Raw genomic sequence first — 17,144 nt, 5'->3', positions numbered from 1 at the left:
TCATTCCAAGAGTAGTGGATGGGTTTCATGGAAATGGCTCATGGTTGAGGACAAGGAAGGGTATTTCTGTACCACCAAGTTCAATGGAAGAAGACCCCATCTCAAATGCAAGACACATGAAAGCTCAGACTGAGTGGCTTTTATGAAGAGAATCAGGAGGCAGAGGAGATGTTTCAAAGGAGAGTGCTGGGGAAACTGAAAATGAGGTGGTGGTCTGTTCCCCTTTCTACATCTTAGGGCAGTGGTGAGGCTAAGGATCCACTAAGTTGCATCTAGGTCTCCCAGGATTAGACTGAAAGAAATACTGAGGCATCCTATGGTTTCCAATTGGACCTTAAAAAATGGTGAGGGAAGAGTCTGGTTTGCCATCTAAGAGATTGCCCAGTAGAGCCAGAGACCAGCCTGCTAGGGGGGTGGGACAGAAGACAGCACTGCCTCCACAGGCTCACAACACCAGGACGCTGTGAAGGAGGTGCCTAGCTAGGGCCTTTACATGACATGCCAAACATCTATGGACCAAGGCAGTCTGGCGGGGGCATCTTGGCTGGACACCACCTGTGTTTCAGACCCGATCGGGGGTACAAGAGGCCAGAGCCAATGGTGATATAGCTAACAATCCACACCACAACATCTAGTGGCCACCAACCTGTCTACATCAATGAAGCCCTCTCCCACTTCCCACAGACCCATCCTGTGAAATTAGAAGGTCTCAGAGGAGAGGGAGGGAAGACCACTGAAAAAGTAAAAAAAATGCCTGACCTTACAAAGCTGAGTTGATGGGTTCCCCATGAAAACAATTTAAGGTTTTAGGAAAATACTTTTGCGTGAATGAAAAACATAACCATACAGTCTTACCATACAGACTAACCTCTACCAAAACCAACAAATCCTCTAGTCAACACAAAGGCAATCCAAAAGTGAGCTAGGAACAAGTTTACTTACATTCCTCTGGAGCATTTCTGACACAAATCTGAAAGAAAACAACAAATGTAACATTAGAAAATTTAGGCATTTCTCAAATAAATTTTTTAAAAGGATAAAAACATGATCCTTACATTTGCCCTAATTTTAATATAAACATTTCTAATGCTGAATATGTTTCACCACCACTAATTAAGGATTAACAAGTAGTAATTACTTTGTTCTCTCATTTGTAGTCCAGGAGATGGAGTACAAAATCACAGGGAAATGCAATTTTATCATCTACCATCAGCTGGGCTGTTCACAAGTATTCCCAGCACTCAAGGCATTCAGATACATTAAGCTCTGTTTCAGGGAACATTGCCGTATGTTTATGTTCCATGGACATTAGAGTCGTGGGGTCCTATGTACCTGGAGGTGTTTAGAAGCCATGGGCTCTGCACTTTCAATTTCCCTAAAGTAGAAGCTGCTTGCCCACACAATCCAGTAGATCATTTATTTTCAAAGGCCAGGTCCTGCTGGGCATGGATGTTGGAGTAAAGCAGAAGGACTAGGCCAGACATGGTCGTGAGGCAGGTAGTGACAGGGGTGGTGATCTTACCAATTATATCAGCAGGGATGATGGTATCTACATGGCCTATGAAATGACTACTTCTGCCTTGGCTGGAAATATTTATGAATTATAGCCTCCTGCCTTCTGGTGTTACTTTGTTTAGTAATAAAGTGTGAATTAGGGTTCACTATTCCCACAAACAGGGCCTCCGAGGTGGCGCTAGTAGTAAAGAACCTGCCTGCCAGCACAGGAGATACAGGAGACCTGGGTTCGATCCCTAGGTTGGGAGGATGCCCTGGAGAAGGAAATGGCAATCCACTCTAGTATTCTTGCCTGGAGAATCCCATGGACAGAGGAGCCTAGAGGGCTATAGTCCATAGGGTCGCAGAGTCAGACACAACTGAAGCAACTTAGCACACAGCACATTCCCACAAACACAGATTCCTAGAAAAGTTGAGCATATGGCCAAATGCTAAGGGGAAAATGTGTGCTTTCTTCTCTCTGTGGGCACATAGGAACCTCTAAACCACTGTTTTCAGAGGACACGCTTAAGGTGGAGGCCTGAGGAGTGGAGAAAAGTTGGACTTCTCAAACTTTGCATCAGGATACATTTGGTCTTAAGGAAGGTATAAAGCTAAAGAATTTCCTTCTGTATTTCTTGGATGTTGAGTGTCATACAACACAGTTCCTTGTGAAAGCCTCAAGGTACCATGAGAAAGCCATTAAAGAAATGTAGGGAAAAGGGCTTCCCTGGTGGCTCAGTGGTGGTGAGTCTGTCTGTCAATGCAGGAGGCACAGGTTTAATTCCTGATCTGGGGAGCAGGATCCCACATGATGCAAAGCAACTAAGCCTGTGCACCACAGCTATTGAGCCTGTGCTCTAGAGCATAGGAGCCACAACTCCTGAAGCCTGCATGCCCTAGAACCCATGCTCTAAAACTAGAGAGGCCACCAGAATAAAAAGCCTGCACACTACAACAAAGAGTAGCTCTCACTCGCCACAACTCCAGAGGGCCCAAGTGTAGCAACGAAGACCTATCACAGCCAATAAACAAATAGAAAAAGTACCTATGGCATCAGTAGCATATCCCCATGTAAAATAAAAAGAATATAACAAAAGCTCATGATCTCAAGCAATAGGATGACCTATAACCAAAAGTAATTTAATGAGCAGGCCACAGACACTCAACACAAGTTTAACCTACAGGAGAAGCCCAGATCTATAATGAAGTAGGCAAATCATTCACTTTTTTAAAAATCCTTCATTTTAAAAAGGGATTTGCTTTTCCTAAAGTATAGTACGTACCCAGAGGCTTTCAAATATAACTTGACATACAAAAATAGTATTGACATGCAACATTTTCCTAAGGATCAGGTCAATTTCATAAAAGTTAGACAAACCTAGTCAGCGACATATGTGCACATTCTGCCTGGGTTAAAGGGGTTTCTTCTCTCCATCTGTAACTCTATGCATAAGATAAATCAAGACAAACATACCTCTCTGTTTCCGTGATTGATTCCTCAGTGGTTTCTTTGTATTCTGGAACAGTCTCATTCAAATCCATGCAAACTTTGCCCACAAATGCCCGCTGCCCAAATTTTTCTGTGAGAAACACAGAAACAATTTCAAGTCATGTTTCTTTCCTAAAATGTACTTTTCTGAGCCCTTTAAAAACATTTTAAATGAAAATCATTATGAAAACATAAGTAAGGGTATAAAATATCATCATACCATTTAAGAACAATTTTTTTAAAAAGCCAGTTAATTCTGTAAGTAGTAAAGATTCTCCCATTGGCACCTGATGTAAAATATCTCTTTACACCCAGGATGAAGGATATTATTTGCTTAAGGTCTAAACTCAGATGTGTGCAATGTCCTCTACTATGTGCAAGGTTATGAGGAATATACCCAATAATGTATATAAAGTGTCTGGCACATAGGGCTTAGAAAAGATACTGTCACTATTCTTAACTGTAGCAGTGCCAGTGTTGTTCAGTTCAGTCACTCAGTTGTGTCCGACTCTTTGTGACCCCATGGACTGCAGCACGCCAGGCCTCCCTGTCCATCACCAACTCCCGGAGTCCATCCAAACCCATGTCCATCAAGTCCGTGATGCCATCTAGCCATCTCATCCTCTGTCATCCCCTTCTCCTCCTGCCCTCAATCTTTCCCAGCATCAGGGTCTTTTCTAATGAGTCAGTTCTTCGCATCATGTGGCCAAAGTATTAGAGCTTCAGCATCAGTCCTTTCAATGAATATTCAGGACTGATTTCCTTTAGGATGGACTGGTTGGATCTCCTTGCAGTCCAAGGGACTCTCAAGAGTCTTCTCCAACACCACAGTTCAAAAGTATCAATTCGTTGGCGCTCAGTTTTCTTTATAGTCCAACTCTCACATCCATACATGACTACTAGAAAAACCATAGCTTTGACTAGACAGACCTTTGTTGGCAAAGTAATGTCTCTGTTGTTTAATATGCTGTCTAGGTTTGTCATAGCTTTTCTTCCAAGGAGAAAGTGTCTTTTAATTTCATGGCTGCAGTCACCATCTGCAGTGATTTTGGAGCCTAAGAAAATAAAGTCGCTCACTGTTTCCACTGCCAATATTGTTACCTGTGGGGAATTTTGCTTAATCCTACTAGAAGTTCTCAGCACTGAAGAACCTAATGCTTATCAGAGGTGCTAGAGGAATTCTATTTCAGTTAGAAAGTTGATGCTACATGAGGCAGTGTTCATTATTTTAATATCTCTACCTCTGTCATAAGAGTCTTTCAGAAGTCTTTCTACATCTCTCATTCCCCTGTAATTCATTGTAATACCTGGCCATTAGATTACTCTTCCTTAAATCACCACCTTCATCACATACCTTATCTGGCTCAAAATCTTTTTTGAGTCTTTGATGCATATCTGAATCACTCCACAGTCTGAATCATCCCCTCAGCCCAACTTCTTCCATCCCACCATGCAATGAATCCTTCCCTTTAGTTCATCTCCTCTGTCCCCTGCTTCCTGAATCCTCTATGGACATTCCTGACCCCATACCCATACCTTCATGTCACTTCTCCTGTCTTAAAGGCATTTTCCTCTCTCCTTGTCTCCCTTGAAAGTCCAGTTTAAAGGTTCCTTCAATGAAATCTTTCCAGATGATCCAATTCTGGCTTCATTCTGTCTCCTCCAAAATTCACAATACTTACTTTTAGTGTCACACTTGAGGTCCTTGGCTTACACTACCTTGGCCTGAAAACAGTAGTGTCAGCACATCAGTCAGTAGTATTTACTGAGCACCTGCTATGTGGTGGGCAATGTGCTGGGTATAAGTTTTGGAAACATCAGTCTAAATCCAGTCTCAGCTCTGCTGACTAGCTGTGTGACTTGGGCATGTTGCATACCTTCTCTGAGCATCAGTTTATCCATCTGTAACACAGGGACATGAATAACTGTCCCAGATGGCTATTTACAGCTAAACTGAACTAATCCGTGTAGAGTGCTTTGCACAATACCAGACATCTAGTAAGAACACTACAGCTGTTACTGGTTATTAATCTATGTTGTTGTTTAGTCACTAAGTTGTGTCTGACTTTTTTGTGACCCCATGGCCTGTAGCCCACCAGACTTCTGTCTATGGGATTTCCCAGGCAGGATAATTGGAGTGGGTTGCCATTTCCTTCTCCAGGGGATATTCCTGACCCAGGGATCGAATCCACCTCTCCTGCATTGGCAGGCCAATTCTTTACCACTAAGCCATGAAGGAAGACCATTAATCAATGTGTGTACCTATTAATCAGTTAATCCTATCTGGTTCCTCAAGGGCAGAGACTATTTTCCATTTTACTGTGTTCGTTCCCAGCATCTAGCACAGTGCCCTGAGTCTAGCCAACAGCCAAGAACTATCTGTTGATTAGAATAAACTGTGGTCATTGCTAGAATTAGTAAATCTGCCCCCAAAAGCCCTAAATTAATACAGACCTATTTACATCGTCCTACAACCAAAAACAAAAAGTAAATAATCAAATTACTTAAACAATAGAAAAAGTTCAAGGGCCACTGTAATACACAAATACCTAATCACTTGCAAGACGTGCAGTGCTCAAATTCTAGCAGTTAAAAAGCAGGACTGCTCATAAGTATAAGTCCCTGCCATCATAGTCCGCCTGTCTGCTTCACGTGCCTGTAAATCATCCTTTTATCTCCTCACCTGTAATTTCCGCAAGAAGCAGTGATGAGTCAGTGTGAATTGTTCCAAAGTAACAAGCTGTGGTTGTTCCATTCTTTAGTGTTCTCCTCTAAAAATAAATCACAAAAACCATGAATTGCCTGTGCCCAGAAAAGTCACATGGCATATACACATGAAGATGGAATTTTGGTTTTCAATTTTAAGATGTTTTTACTAAGAAATGCCATCTCGACATGAAATGTAATTAAGGTAAATGGCAAAAATATTCATATTTCAAAAATGTTAGAACTTTTGATTTCCTAGATTCACAAGGTTCTATGTTGCAGAATTTATAAAATGTGATACTAATTCCTGACTTTTTAGGATTGTTTATCGATATGCAAGCTTTATTGGGAAAGAATAAATACATTTTTTCTAGAAATTACAGGATAAAATTATTCAGCCAGCTATGTAGTTCAAACTGGCAGATTGATCACATGTATCTATCTCTCTTCCTCAGGAAATTTCCACTAAAATAATGTAATGGAGTGTAACATTTATTAACCCATGAGAAGAGAGGAGACATGAGCAGAGGAAATATTTTAACATCTTCACAGAAGAAAAAAACATGAATAAAAACCTGGAGGCAACTTGGAAAAAGAGAGAAGCATGTGGTTGTCAACAGGGAATTGGCTGAAAGTGTGTATACAGATGATTAAACCTTGGCAGGACTCTTTCCTGTTGAAATCAGCAGTTCCTTGCAAAAGAGATTTACTCTTTGCAGAAATTGGATAGTATTTAGAGAATATAAGCCCAAAAGGACAAGGTGAGGCACAGGCTGAAAGGAAGAGGCTTAAGTAGACAGGTGGCTGACTCTGGGACCCATGGTCATCTTCCCCAAAATGTCACGGGTACTACTTCCACCAGTTTTGGCAGGACTGAAGGACTTCTTTCTAGAGAAGATAAATGGCTCTAGAAGACAGATGTCCTCACAATGACATTTAGGATCCACGCATAGAATGGCTATTCACTGCCTTCACTGTTCACCCTATAATGAAGCTTACCAGGCAACCAGTGTGACCCCATCTTTTTCAATCAACGTCTTAGAGCATCACAGGCAAATACTACTGTACATTTGAGGTTCAATGGACACTGGTGGAAAGCTACCATAAAAAAAGGGGAGAGGGAAAGGAAGAAAGAATCTGGAAAGAAATGTTGGAGGAAACAGCCAATCTGTAGCATCAGGAGGAAGCTTGATTAAAAAAAAAATTGATTAACAATCTCAGAGAAATAAAAGAAGATATCATACCCACACACACATAAAAAAAAGAATGCTGTGGAAATCAGAGAACAGAACTCTCCAAAAGTAAAAATACTAAAAAATGAAATATGGAAATTAACAGAAGGTTAAATTAGAAGAGAATTTTTCAGGAAAGAAAGATGAAAGTCAAGGATGAAAAGATAAGAAAAATATGCTCAGTCTAGGAAATTCAACATTTAGAATACGAGTTCTGAAGAAAAAAGTTTTCTTTTAAAAAAAGAAAGGAAGGAGGTGAAATTGTCTAAGAAATAATATTAGTCTCCAAACTTAAACTCCTCATAGAATGCTCAGTTCAGTGAATGAAAAACAGAAACCAAGGAAGGCATATAACTGTAAGCTATTAAGTCTACAAATAAAGACAAGATACTAAAAGCTTCCACAGAAAGGAAACCATCACAGACAAATGATGGGAATCACAGTGGCACTAACGTTATCACCAGTGATGCTGAAAGCATAACAATGCCTTCAAAATTCTGGAGGAAAGTTGTTTTATTTACTTTTTATTTATTCACTGAAGTATAGTTGATTTAAGGAGGGAAATCACTTTTAATGTAGAATTTTATACCCTGGTAAATTATCAGTCAAGTGTGAAAGTCAAATAGAGATATGATTAGATACGAAGTCTTAAATGTTTTTCTGCTTTCGGAGTTTAGGAATTTCCTAGAAAATGTGCTTTTAACAAAATGTGAGAGTGATGAAAAGAAAAAGAATTCCCAGGTTGAGAAAATGGGAATTAAACACAGAGGAGAAGCAAAGGGAATCTCCCGATGACAATAGTATGAGGGACAATTCCACCCAGAATGAAACAGAAGAATGGGAAGATTGTGAGAAACAAATCACAACTGATATTGCCTGGTTTGTTTGGACACTTGGAAAAGTACTGATTTACCTGAGTTTGGTCTGTCTTAAGCAGAAGCTTTTTTTCTTCTTCTTCTTTTTAAATTTTAAAACATGTTTTAGAACAGTTTCAGGTTCACAGCAAATTGGTAGGAAAGTACAGAGATAGCCCATATACCCCCCAAGCCCCACACACAGCAGAAGCTTTTTAAAGTGCAGAGAAAAACTACATGGAGTTCTTGCTTCTTGCAGATATGACCTGTGTGACCTTGAGAAAACTGCTTTACATTCTCAACATCAGTTTCCTCATTTATGAAATAAGGGGACTCTTTTGACTAGAATGGGACTGGGTTAGAAATGTAAATGTCTGCAGGAAGAAAATAATTTGGACTTAAGATAATAGGAAAGAACACGCCCTATCCTAGCAGCCTCTACTCAGCTTCAGCCAATTTTAAGAGATCAGTGATGTTGGTTTATCTTGAAGATCAACAGAATTAGGAAAACTGGATTTTTATGTCAGTTTTTTCAAATTTTAAGACACTTAGCACATGAAATGACCAACCTAGACAGCATATTAAAAAGCAGAGACTTTCCTTTGCCAACAAAGGTCCATCTAGTCAAGGCTATGGTATTTCCAATGGTCATGTATGGATATGAGAGTTGGACTGTGAAGAAAGCTGAGCGCTGAGGAATTGATGCTTTTGAACTGTGGTGTTGGAGAAGACTCTTGAGAGTCCCTTGGACTGCAAGGAGATCCAACCAGTCCATTCTAAAGGAGATCAGTCCTGGGTGTTCATTGGAAGGACTGATGCTAAAGCTGAAACTCCAATACTTTGGCCACCTGATGCAAAGAGCTGACTCATTAGAAAAGACCCTGATGCTGGGAAAGATTGAGGGCAGGAGGAGAAGGGGACGACAGAGGATGAGAAGGTTGGATGGCATCACTGACTCAATGGACATGAGTTTGGGTAGACTCCGGGAGTTAGTGATGGACAGGGAGACCTGGCATGCTGCGGTTCATGGGGTCGCAAAGAGTTGGACATGACAGAGACTGAACTGAGCACATGAAATAAAATATGTCTGATTGTAAGTAAAGGATGTTTAGAACCTGTCTGTTACAGAAAAGGATGCACTAGCTTTCTGCCAGAATCATATGCTGAAGAGGAAAGTTAACACCTTGACAGAGGCATTGAATTCAATCTTCATCTACCAGGAAAGTGCTTGCATCCTAGTGTGAAGCAAAGTGAAATCACTCAGTTGTGTCTGACTCTTTGCGACCCCATGGACTGTAGCCTACCAGGCTCCTCCATCCGTGGGATTTTCCAGGCAAAAGTACTGGAGTGGGTTGCCATTTCCTTCTCCAGGGCATCTTCCTGACCCAGGGACTGAACCCAGGTCTCCCGCATTGCAGGCACACACTACCGTTTGAGCCACCAAGGAACCCAGAGCTTAGTGAATATTGCTGAATGAACACATGAGGAAGCAGACCAAACTAAGACAATCAGAGGCATAAAATTATCTAAAATTAGCATTGCTACATGTATATAACAGGACACAGTATCCTTGAAAGAGGAACAGGCTACTGAGCAGCAAGAGTGAATCAATGACTTGCAAAGTTGGGATACTGGCATTCTCTAAGAATGTAGCATAAAAGTATATACAGAAATGTCACTGTTTTTCTAACAAGAGCTACCAAAAGAAAGAGCACATTGGAAAGGAAAATATACTAAGAGCAAGAGAAATGGCGGGTGGGGGTGGGGTAGGGGGCGGGTGAGAGGCAGAGAAATTGAATGAGCATGTGTGCATGAGAAAGATTTATTTCCCAAAATGGAAATGATACTATATTAAAGAAATGAGCTGAAAAAAAAAGAACAGATCTATAAGTGAAATTGCAGAACACAAGGATGAAGAAAATCCTGTAGGACAGCAAATTAACTAGAAAGGAAAGAAAATCAGATTTACATTAGTACATTGGATGCTGGTGAGCAAATCAAGAATTCTCTGTAGAGCTAAAGTGCATCATTCAAGAGTCAAAACAAATTTTTGGTAATTCAAGGGTTTGGATTATCACCCACTTTATTGGGAAAGATTATCATTGTCTATATCCTAAGAAAATGAATCCAAAAGAAAGACTGGGCATCCAAATTTAAAACATTTTAAATTTAGATGGTGAAAAAAAAAATGGAACTAAAATCTCACATGATATAACACAGGACATGGTGAGGGAGGTTCTGTCTTGAAGAAGAGAAGACTAGGTTTCTTATCCTATTAAATGGGAGACTAGAGGAAAATGATAGAAGACTTGTAACACTTAATAGAAGACTTGTAACACAATTTAATCTAATAGATATTTTTTCAAAAGTCATTTTGACAGACAAAAATGTCTTTTTAAAAGTGTACAGAATAATCATAAAAATTGACCTTTTGTTAGGGAGGGATTGGGGGCAGGAGGAGAAGGGGACGACAGAGGATGAGATGGGTGGATGGCATCACTGACTCGATGGAAGTGAGTCTGAGTGAACTCCGGGAGTTGATGATGGACAGGGAGGCCTAGCGTGCTGCAATTCATGGGGTCGCAAAGAGTCGGACACGACTGAGCGACTGAGCTAAACTGAACTAAAGAATGGAGAAGGAAATGGCAACCCACTCCAGTATTCTTGCCTGGATAATCCCATGGACAGAGGAGCATGGCAGGCTTCAGTCCATGGGGTCGCAAGAGTCGGACATGACTTAGTGACTAAACCATCCATCCATCCAATTACCAAGAAACATAACCACACAAGTTACATTTACTAACCAGAATAAAATGAAACTCAAAACAGAAGTGTAATCTGACATTTTCTAAATTCTCAACACTTTAAACACCTTTCTAAAACGGGCTTGAAGAAGAGATCAAATGGAAAATTTCAGTTAATTAGCTATGATGACAGTGGAAGTAATACTACCAGACACCAGGAGCAAGTCCTTTCTCTGAGTCAGGGGGGATAAAGGTTCTCAAATAGAAAGGCTTCTAGATGAGCAACTGCCGTTTCATACTGGACTGGAACAAACTAGAGAGACTAGAAAGTTCAAGAATTGGCTCAAATTATATTTAAAGGACAGGACAAGGAGAGCTCACAGAGGAGTGGGGTAGGGGGGAAAGTGGGGGAGGAAGAGAGGCAAGGAAGAATAGAAGGAGGAACCCACAAAGCTACTCATATTGGAACCCACTGAGTTCAGCCAAATGTGGGTGCCTTCTGTATGTAATTTAAAAAGTAAGGAACAAATCCGGTTTTAAAATCTTACTGGATAAGCCATTTAAAATGCAGCTACTGTTCTTCACATGTTCTGTGTTTGGGTGTCCCAGGTCCCTGTTCCACCCTGGTTTCTCATAGGCTTTTGAGAGGGCTCTTCCATTAATGATCAATTTTGTATTTTTCCCATTTATAAAGAAATCTAGCAGCAATAACATCAAAATTGTGGCTGTGTTGCCCAACCTTTCCCCAGCTTTTAATTTTTGATAAGAATTGTTGAAACCAAGCCTTTTGAGCTCAAAATAGATTGCAAACTTAATATGACCAAATGCTGGAGACGATGTGGAGAGAAGCGAACCCTTCTGCACTGTTGGTGGGAATGTAAATTGGTTAAGCCACTATGGAGAACAGTATGGAGGTTCCTTAAGAAACTAAAAATAGAGCTACCATATACCCCTGCAATCCCACTCCTGGGCATATATCCAGAGAAAAACATGGCCTGAAAAGATACATGCACTGCAATGTTCATTGCAGCACTGTCTACAATAGCAAGACAAGGAAGCAACCTAGATGTCTATCAACAGAGAAACGGATAAAGAAGATGTGGTACATATATGCAATGGAATATTACTCAGCCATTAAAAAAGAAATAATGCCATTTGCAGCAACATGGATGACCTAGAGAGTGTCATACTGAGTGAAGTATGTAAGTGTCACACTGAGTGAAGTAAGTCAGACAGAGAAGGAGAAATAGCATATGACATCCCTTCTATGTGGAATCAAAAAAGAAATAATCTTTCTTGCAAGATAGAAAGAGACTCAACCAACTTAGAAAACGAACTTACGGTTGCCAGGGAGGGAAGGGATAGTTAAAGAATTTGGTCAAGTACACACTGCTATATTTAAAACTGATAACCAACAAAGACCTATTGTATAGGATGTGGAACTCTGCTCAATGTTATATGCCAGGCTGGATGGGAGTGGTGTTTGGTGGAGAATTGATACCTGTATATGTATGACTGAGTTCCTTCTCTGTTCACCTGAAACTACCACAACATTGTTTATCAGCTATACCCCAATATAATGTTTTTGGTATTAAAAAAATTTTTTTTAATTTAAATATTTATTTATGTATATATTTATTTAATTGGCTGTGCTGAGTTTTACTTATGTCATTCAAACTCTTAGTTGAGATATGTGGGATCTAGTTCCCTGACCAGGAATCAAACTTGGGCGCCCTGCATTGGTGGCTTGGAGTCTTAGCCACTGGACCCTAATTAAAAAAAAAAAAAAAAAAGTTAATATGATCATGAGCTTCAAAGCCACTATCAACAGGCCCCTTATCAGATTATATAATTTCCATAAGCTAAAATAGGGGAATAGAGTGGCCCTGACCTCTTGTCTTTTTACCTTGTACTTAAATTATTTGATACCTCTTTGGAATTAACTGAATTCATCTGCTGAATTTTCAATAACCCCATAGAGTAAACATATTCATTCCATTATCCAGAATATTTGCAACCAGTTTGTCTTAGTATATTTACAAAGAATCTCATTCTCCTGTCCTTTGACTCATATTAATCTATATAATATACCAATTCCTGAACTTTCCAGTCTTTCTATTTCATTCCAGTCCAAAGTCCAATTTGAAATTTCAATCTCTTACCCAGTTTGCAATGTTTAAAGGGAGATTTAGGACTGACTTATTGGAATTTTTTTTCTTAACAATCTCAAGAGATGTTTGCTAACATATACTTTAAATTGTTTTCAGATTAAATTATTACTGTGCAAAACTCTGGGGTCTTGATTGCCTATTTATAGATCCAGGACTGTTTTCTGAGGCAGACAATAAAAAAACAAAACAAAAAATGTCTTGATTTATGAGTATTGCCTCAGCACCTTGGTTTGCATTGCCACAGGTGATCTTCAGCCTAAGGGACAGATTCTAATTAGCAAATCTCAACTTTCTTAACCAGATGTCCATTATACTCTCAGCTCATCCAACTCTTAAAGTCTATGAGCCTGGCTCACAATCAGAAACAGAGGATATGTACACTGAAAATACTTGTTGAGAGTAACACCTATTTCTCCTATTTTGTACTCACTGACAGCAAATATTTGATTTCCCTCTCTGGTTCAATTAAAGCCAAATTTGTGACAGATTCGAACAAATGCATGGACCCCCATAGTATACATTTTTCTTGGTTTATTTTTTCCTTTGCTCTGATTTCATGACTCATTTTCTTCTCTTGTACACAATGCAATTTTAAGATATCTCTTTTTAGAACAATGCAAGGCAAAAATAAATTTTGAGAATAAAAGATTTGGTGTGGTTAAAACGATTCATTAACACAATGCACTAGCAACTTCCTACACAGCTTTAGTCCTCAGTTTTCCTGGTGTCATGTGGATCCATGCTAAATATGTAAAATCCACAATTACACTGAATTTATAACTAAGCAAGGCAAATATATAAATGACAACACTTGCTTTTACTGTTCAAGGCTTGGATGCTGCAAGATGTAAGAAACTGGCAGGAAGGCTAGGTCACTGTATAAGGCTTATTATATTATCACCATCACAACACTACTTTAAGAGAAAACCCATCAATGAGTCTAACAAAAATGCAGGAATGCTCAGACTAAGTGTTCTACATGACAAGAGTTAGTGGTTAGATAAGATATTTGCAGCTTTAATTCTCAAATGCAGAAGTTATCTCTGGCTGCTGAATCGCTTGGGCTTGGGGTTGGAGCAGATAATGGGAGCTGGTTTTCCTCAGAGAGTGAAAGGAAGGGTATTTCAGGGCCTTTAGTATATACTGGGTTGGCCAAAAAGGTTGTTCATGTTTTTCTGTAAGATGTTATGGAAAAACTCAAACAAGCTTTTTGGCCAGCCCATAGTTGCCACACACTGCAGCCACTGTCCTCAGACTGAATTAGCTCCATAGTTCCCTCTAGTGGGCTAATATTCACCACATTCCCACACGCCCTGCAACAGGAGACCATCCTAAAAGCTACCAAAATAATGTGATATCCTTCTAATTTTAATTTTAGATTTCCTTGGATATTTCTTAGAGCAAATACATATGTTAGGCACTATTTTAAGAGCTTAACAAGTATAGACTTTCTTAATTATCATAACAATCCTAAGAAGTAGGTGCTGTCATTATTTTTTTTTTTTTTACAGATGGAGAAAGTGAGTCACAGAACTTTAAAAAGGTTACACAGCTATTCCATATGGTGCCCAGAATAGCACTGTGGGTTGGCAGGAGTAAAGGAATACACATATGCATTAAACCCAAATTTAGTAAAAAAAAAAAAAAAAAGTAATGAGAACCCAGGGGGATTTGAGGATTTAGATTCAGGTGTTTCTTGGCTAGTGACTAGCTGTGTAGGTGAAGTGGTCACAAACTCACTGAGCTGTGAAAGAACTAAAAACATCTCTGTAGTCCATGATAGTCTTAGCTGCCTGTTTTTAATAACTTAAATCTGCCCCCAAAAAATGGATGTTTCTATAGATGACTGAATATAATACACCAATACTCATATGCAAGATACTTACAACAACTCTGGTATATACTTCTTCAGCAAAGTCAATGCTCTGGAATTTGTGTTCTGTAGGAAATGTGTACTTGGTCAACCATTCCAAAAGTGGGAGGTCCATATTACTCCCGGCAAAGTAGTACTGAGGGGCATGGATGTGTGTGTCGACCAGCCCAGGCATGAAGAACTCACTGGAAATTAAGATAGGGAGAAAAGAATTTAATAACATCTTTAGTCATTTTCCATATCTTTAAATCATGTTTTCTCTAGACAGTGATTTAATTGTTTATTCCACCCAGAGTAGATGCAATGAGATGAATGTAAATTATCTTATTATTTAGAAGTCAGAAAATAAAAAATGAAACTCTGCTAGGGGAGAGACAGCCCTAAATTGGAATGGCTTGGTGTGAAGTTAACTAAAGAAAAGTGTTTGAATACTCAATTTAGTGAATTAATATATATTTGTTACTCTGTAGCTAGGAGGGAGGGAATCATGAGAATACTTGACCCTCTGTTTTTTATTTTCTTTGGCAGAACTGTGACATATTGAACCCTGGGTTCAGGAAGATAAATCTGGTGGTGACAGGCATGCATGGGGACACCCTTTCAATCTGTCAAGCATGAGAGCATTTCTGAATAAAGGAAAAGTATAAGTATGAGGGAAAGAACTTGACCTTTTATTAGCTCTAGGTAGTAGACAGAGTCGGACACAACTGAAGTGACTTAGCAGCAGCAGCAGCAGTAGAAGAGAGGAGGTCACTCGGTCATGTCTGACTCTGTGATCCCATGGACTGTAGCCTACCAGGCTTCTCTGTCCATGGGATTTTCCAGGCAAGAGTACTGGAGTGGGTTGCCATTTCCTTCTCCAGGGGATCTTCCTGACCCAGGGATCAAACCCAGGTCTCCTGCATTGCAGGCAGATGCTTTACCCTCTGAGCCACCAGAGAAGCCCCTTAGTAGAGGAGAGGAAAGAGTCAAAGCATTCTAAGTATATCATTTGTGGAAGGCAGTTTATTATAGGGGTTACATATATACATTCTTGACTAAGACTGCCTGATTTTGAATTTAGGCCCCACCATAAAATGGCAGTGGTATATTCAACATATTATTTAACCTTTCTGTGACTCAATTTCCCCATGTAAAATGGAGATAGTAGTTTCACAATAGGGCTGTTGTGAGGATTGAGTTAGCATTTGTAAACACAGTGCCTCGGTAATGGAAAGCACCCAGAAAAGTAGCTGTGAAGATGATATAATACTCACAATAAACACATGAAGTAGTACTGTGATCCCCAGCCACAAAAGAGTAAACTGAAAGCTGGGGAAATTTAAATAGCTGGAAAAAAGTAATCATTCAACTTCAGCTCTGGAGTCAAAGAGAGTAAGTTTTTGAGCATGTGAGGCTGAACATATGACATAAAGTACAGAGAACTTATCAGGAAAATCCATTATGAGGGAGGGGCAATGTCATACTAAACCTACAAAATATGACCTCCAAGTCTCCAAAAAACGATTGAACACATGGGATAAGAGGTCACAGAGTTATAAATGGGATTCAGATCTGACAGTCTCCCCTGATTAGCTATCCCTAGAAGTTGGTGGTATAAGAGATTTCTGTAGAAGAAAGAACAAAGCTAAAATTAAGCCTTGAGCAGTACCCTCCACTTAAAAGAGTAAGATTAAGGAAGAGAAGGCCATGCTCAATCTAGGCACAATCACTGTCGGGAAGATAGAGACTCATGATAGAGAGGTGTCGAGGACAGCAGTGAGGGAAGGACAGTGACCAGTGTCAAAAACTGCAAGAGTCAGGACCCTGAGAGAGCACTCCATACAGTGACTGGGGAGACACCTGATTTCACATGGGCAAGCACTTCATTACCAAAGTACTTACCCAGTCCAAGTATGTCTTAGTTACTGTCCTAGATGCTGACAAGGAAGCCATGAATAGGAAAGACAAGTGGAGACAGAAATGACTGGACAAAAACTCTTTGGTAGTGAAGGTTAGAATGGTAATATAGGGGAAGAGTGAAAGTCACTTTTGTTTCCCATGTAGGAGAAACCTGAGCATGTTATGAAGATAGCAGAGATGGAAGAAGGACATAAGGCAGGGGACAATGTCTTCAGAGGCAACAGGGAGTGAGGATTTATCATATCAAAAGTTTAACTTTCATCAAGAAAACCTAGCAATCCTTTTTTAGGAAACAAAGTATTATGAAATGCTTATTAATAGAAACATTCACTTAATCAAAGTTAGAGTTCAAGGTTAATACAGAAAGCAGTACATGCAGGAATGTGGACTGTCAGGGCTGCATTGAGATAAGCAGTCACCGAGCCCAGTTACTCACTAAACAAAGAACAAAAGGAAGTTTGAGGATGGCAATCTCATTAGTGGCCCAGCCAAGCTTAGAACTCAGTTCTCCACTCAAGACGTCACTTGTAGCTAAACCATTATCATCAAAAGTCAAACTGGAGGCAAAGCAGAGAGGTTTGGAGGCTGAAGCAGGATAAGATGAAAAAGCTCTCCTTTCTCATCCTATTATACTCTTCCACTGTCCTCTTTTCACTTTACTTAATCACTATCCTAA

At 39.8% G+C, this 17,144-nt stretch overlaps 1 protein-coding gene and 1 long non-coding RNA gene across 4 annotated transcripts in view; one reads left to right on the top strand and one right to left on the bottom strand.

The window, feature by feature from the left end:
• Positions 1-9,527, top strand: part of LOC104969353 (uncharacterized) — a 116,327-nt gene extending 106,800 nt beyond the window's left edge. For both annotated transcript variants that reach the window (XR_808313.4, XR_003036038.2), the window contains exon 5: positions 6,148-9,527. This is a non-coding gene — a long non-coding RNA (uncharacterized lncRNA). The remainder of the gene's footprint in view (positions 1-6,147) is intronic.
• The window catches only part of GDA (guanine deaminase), a 127,355-nt gene that overhangs the window by 34,071 nt on the left and 76,140 nt on the right, over positions 1-17,144 (bottom strand). For both annotated transcript variants that reach the window (XM_010807880.4, NM_001192620.3), the window contains exons 3-6: positions 14,580-14,751; positions 5,670-5,757; positions 2,972-3,077; positions 943-970 (exon numbers count right to left, since the gene is read on the bottom strand). In XM_010807880.4, the coding sequence (XP_010806182.1) occupies positions 943-970; positions 2,972-3,077; positions 5,670-5,757; positions 14,580-14,751 (394 nt within the window). The remainder of the gene's footprint in view (positions 1-942; positions 971-2,971; positions 3,078-5,669; positions 5,758-14,579; positions 14,752-17,144) is intronic.

Source organism: Bos taurus, chromosome 8 (genome assembly GCF_002263795.3).
Source record: "Bos taurus isolate L1 Dominette 01449 registration number 42190680 breed Hereford chromosome 8, ARS-UCD2.0, whole genome shotgun sequence".
In the NCBI taxonomy this organism is placed as follows: Eukaryota; Metazoa; Chordata; class Mammalia; order Artiodactyla; family Bovidae; genus Bos; species Bos taurus.
This window is presented reverse-complemented; position numbering and strand designations above follow the sequence as displayed.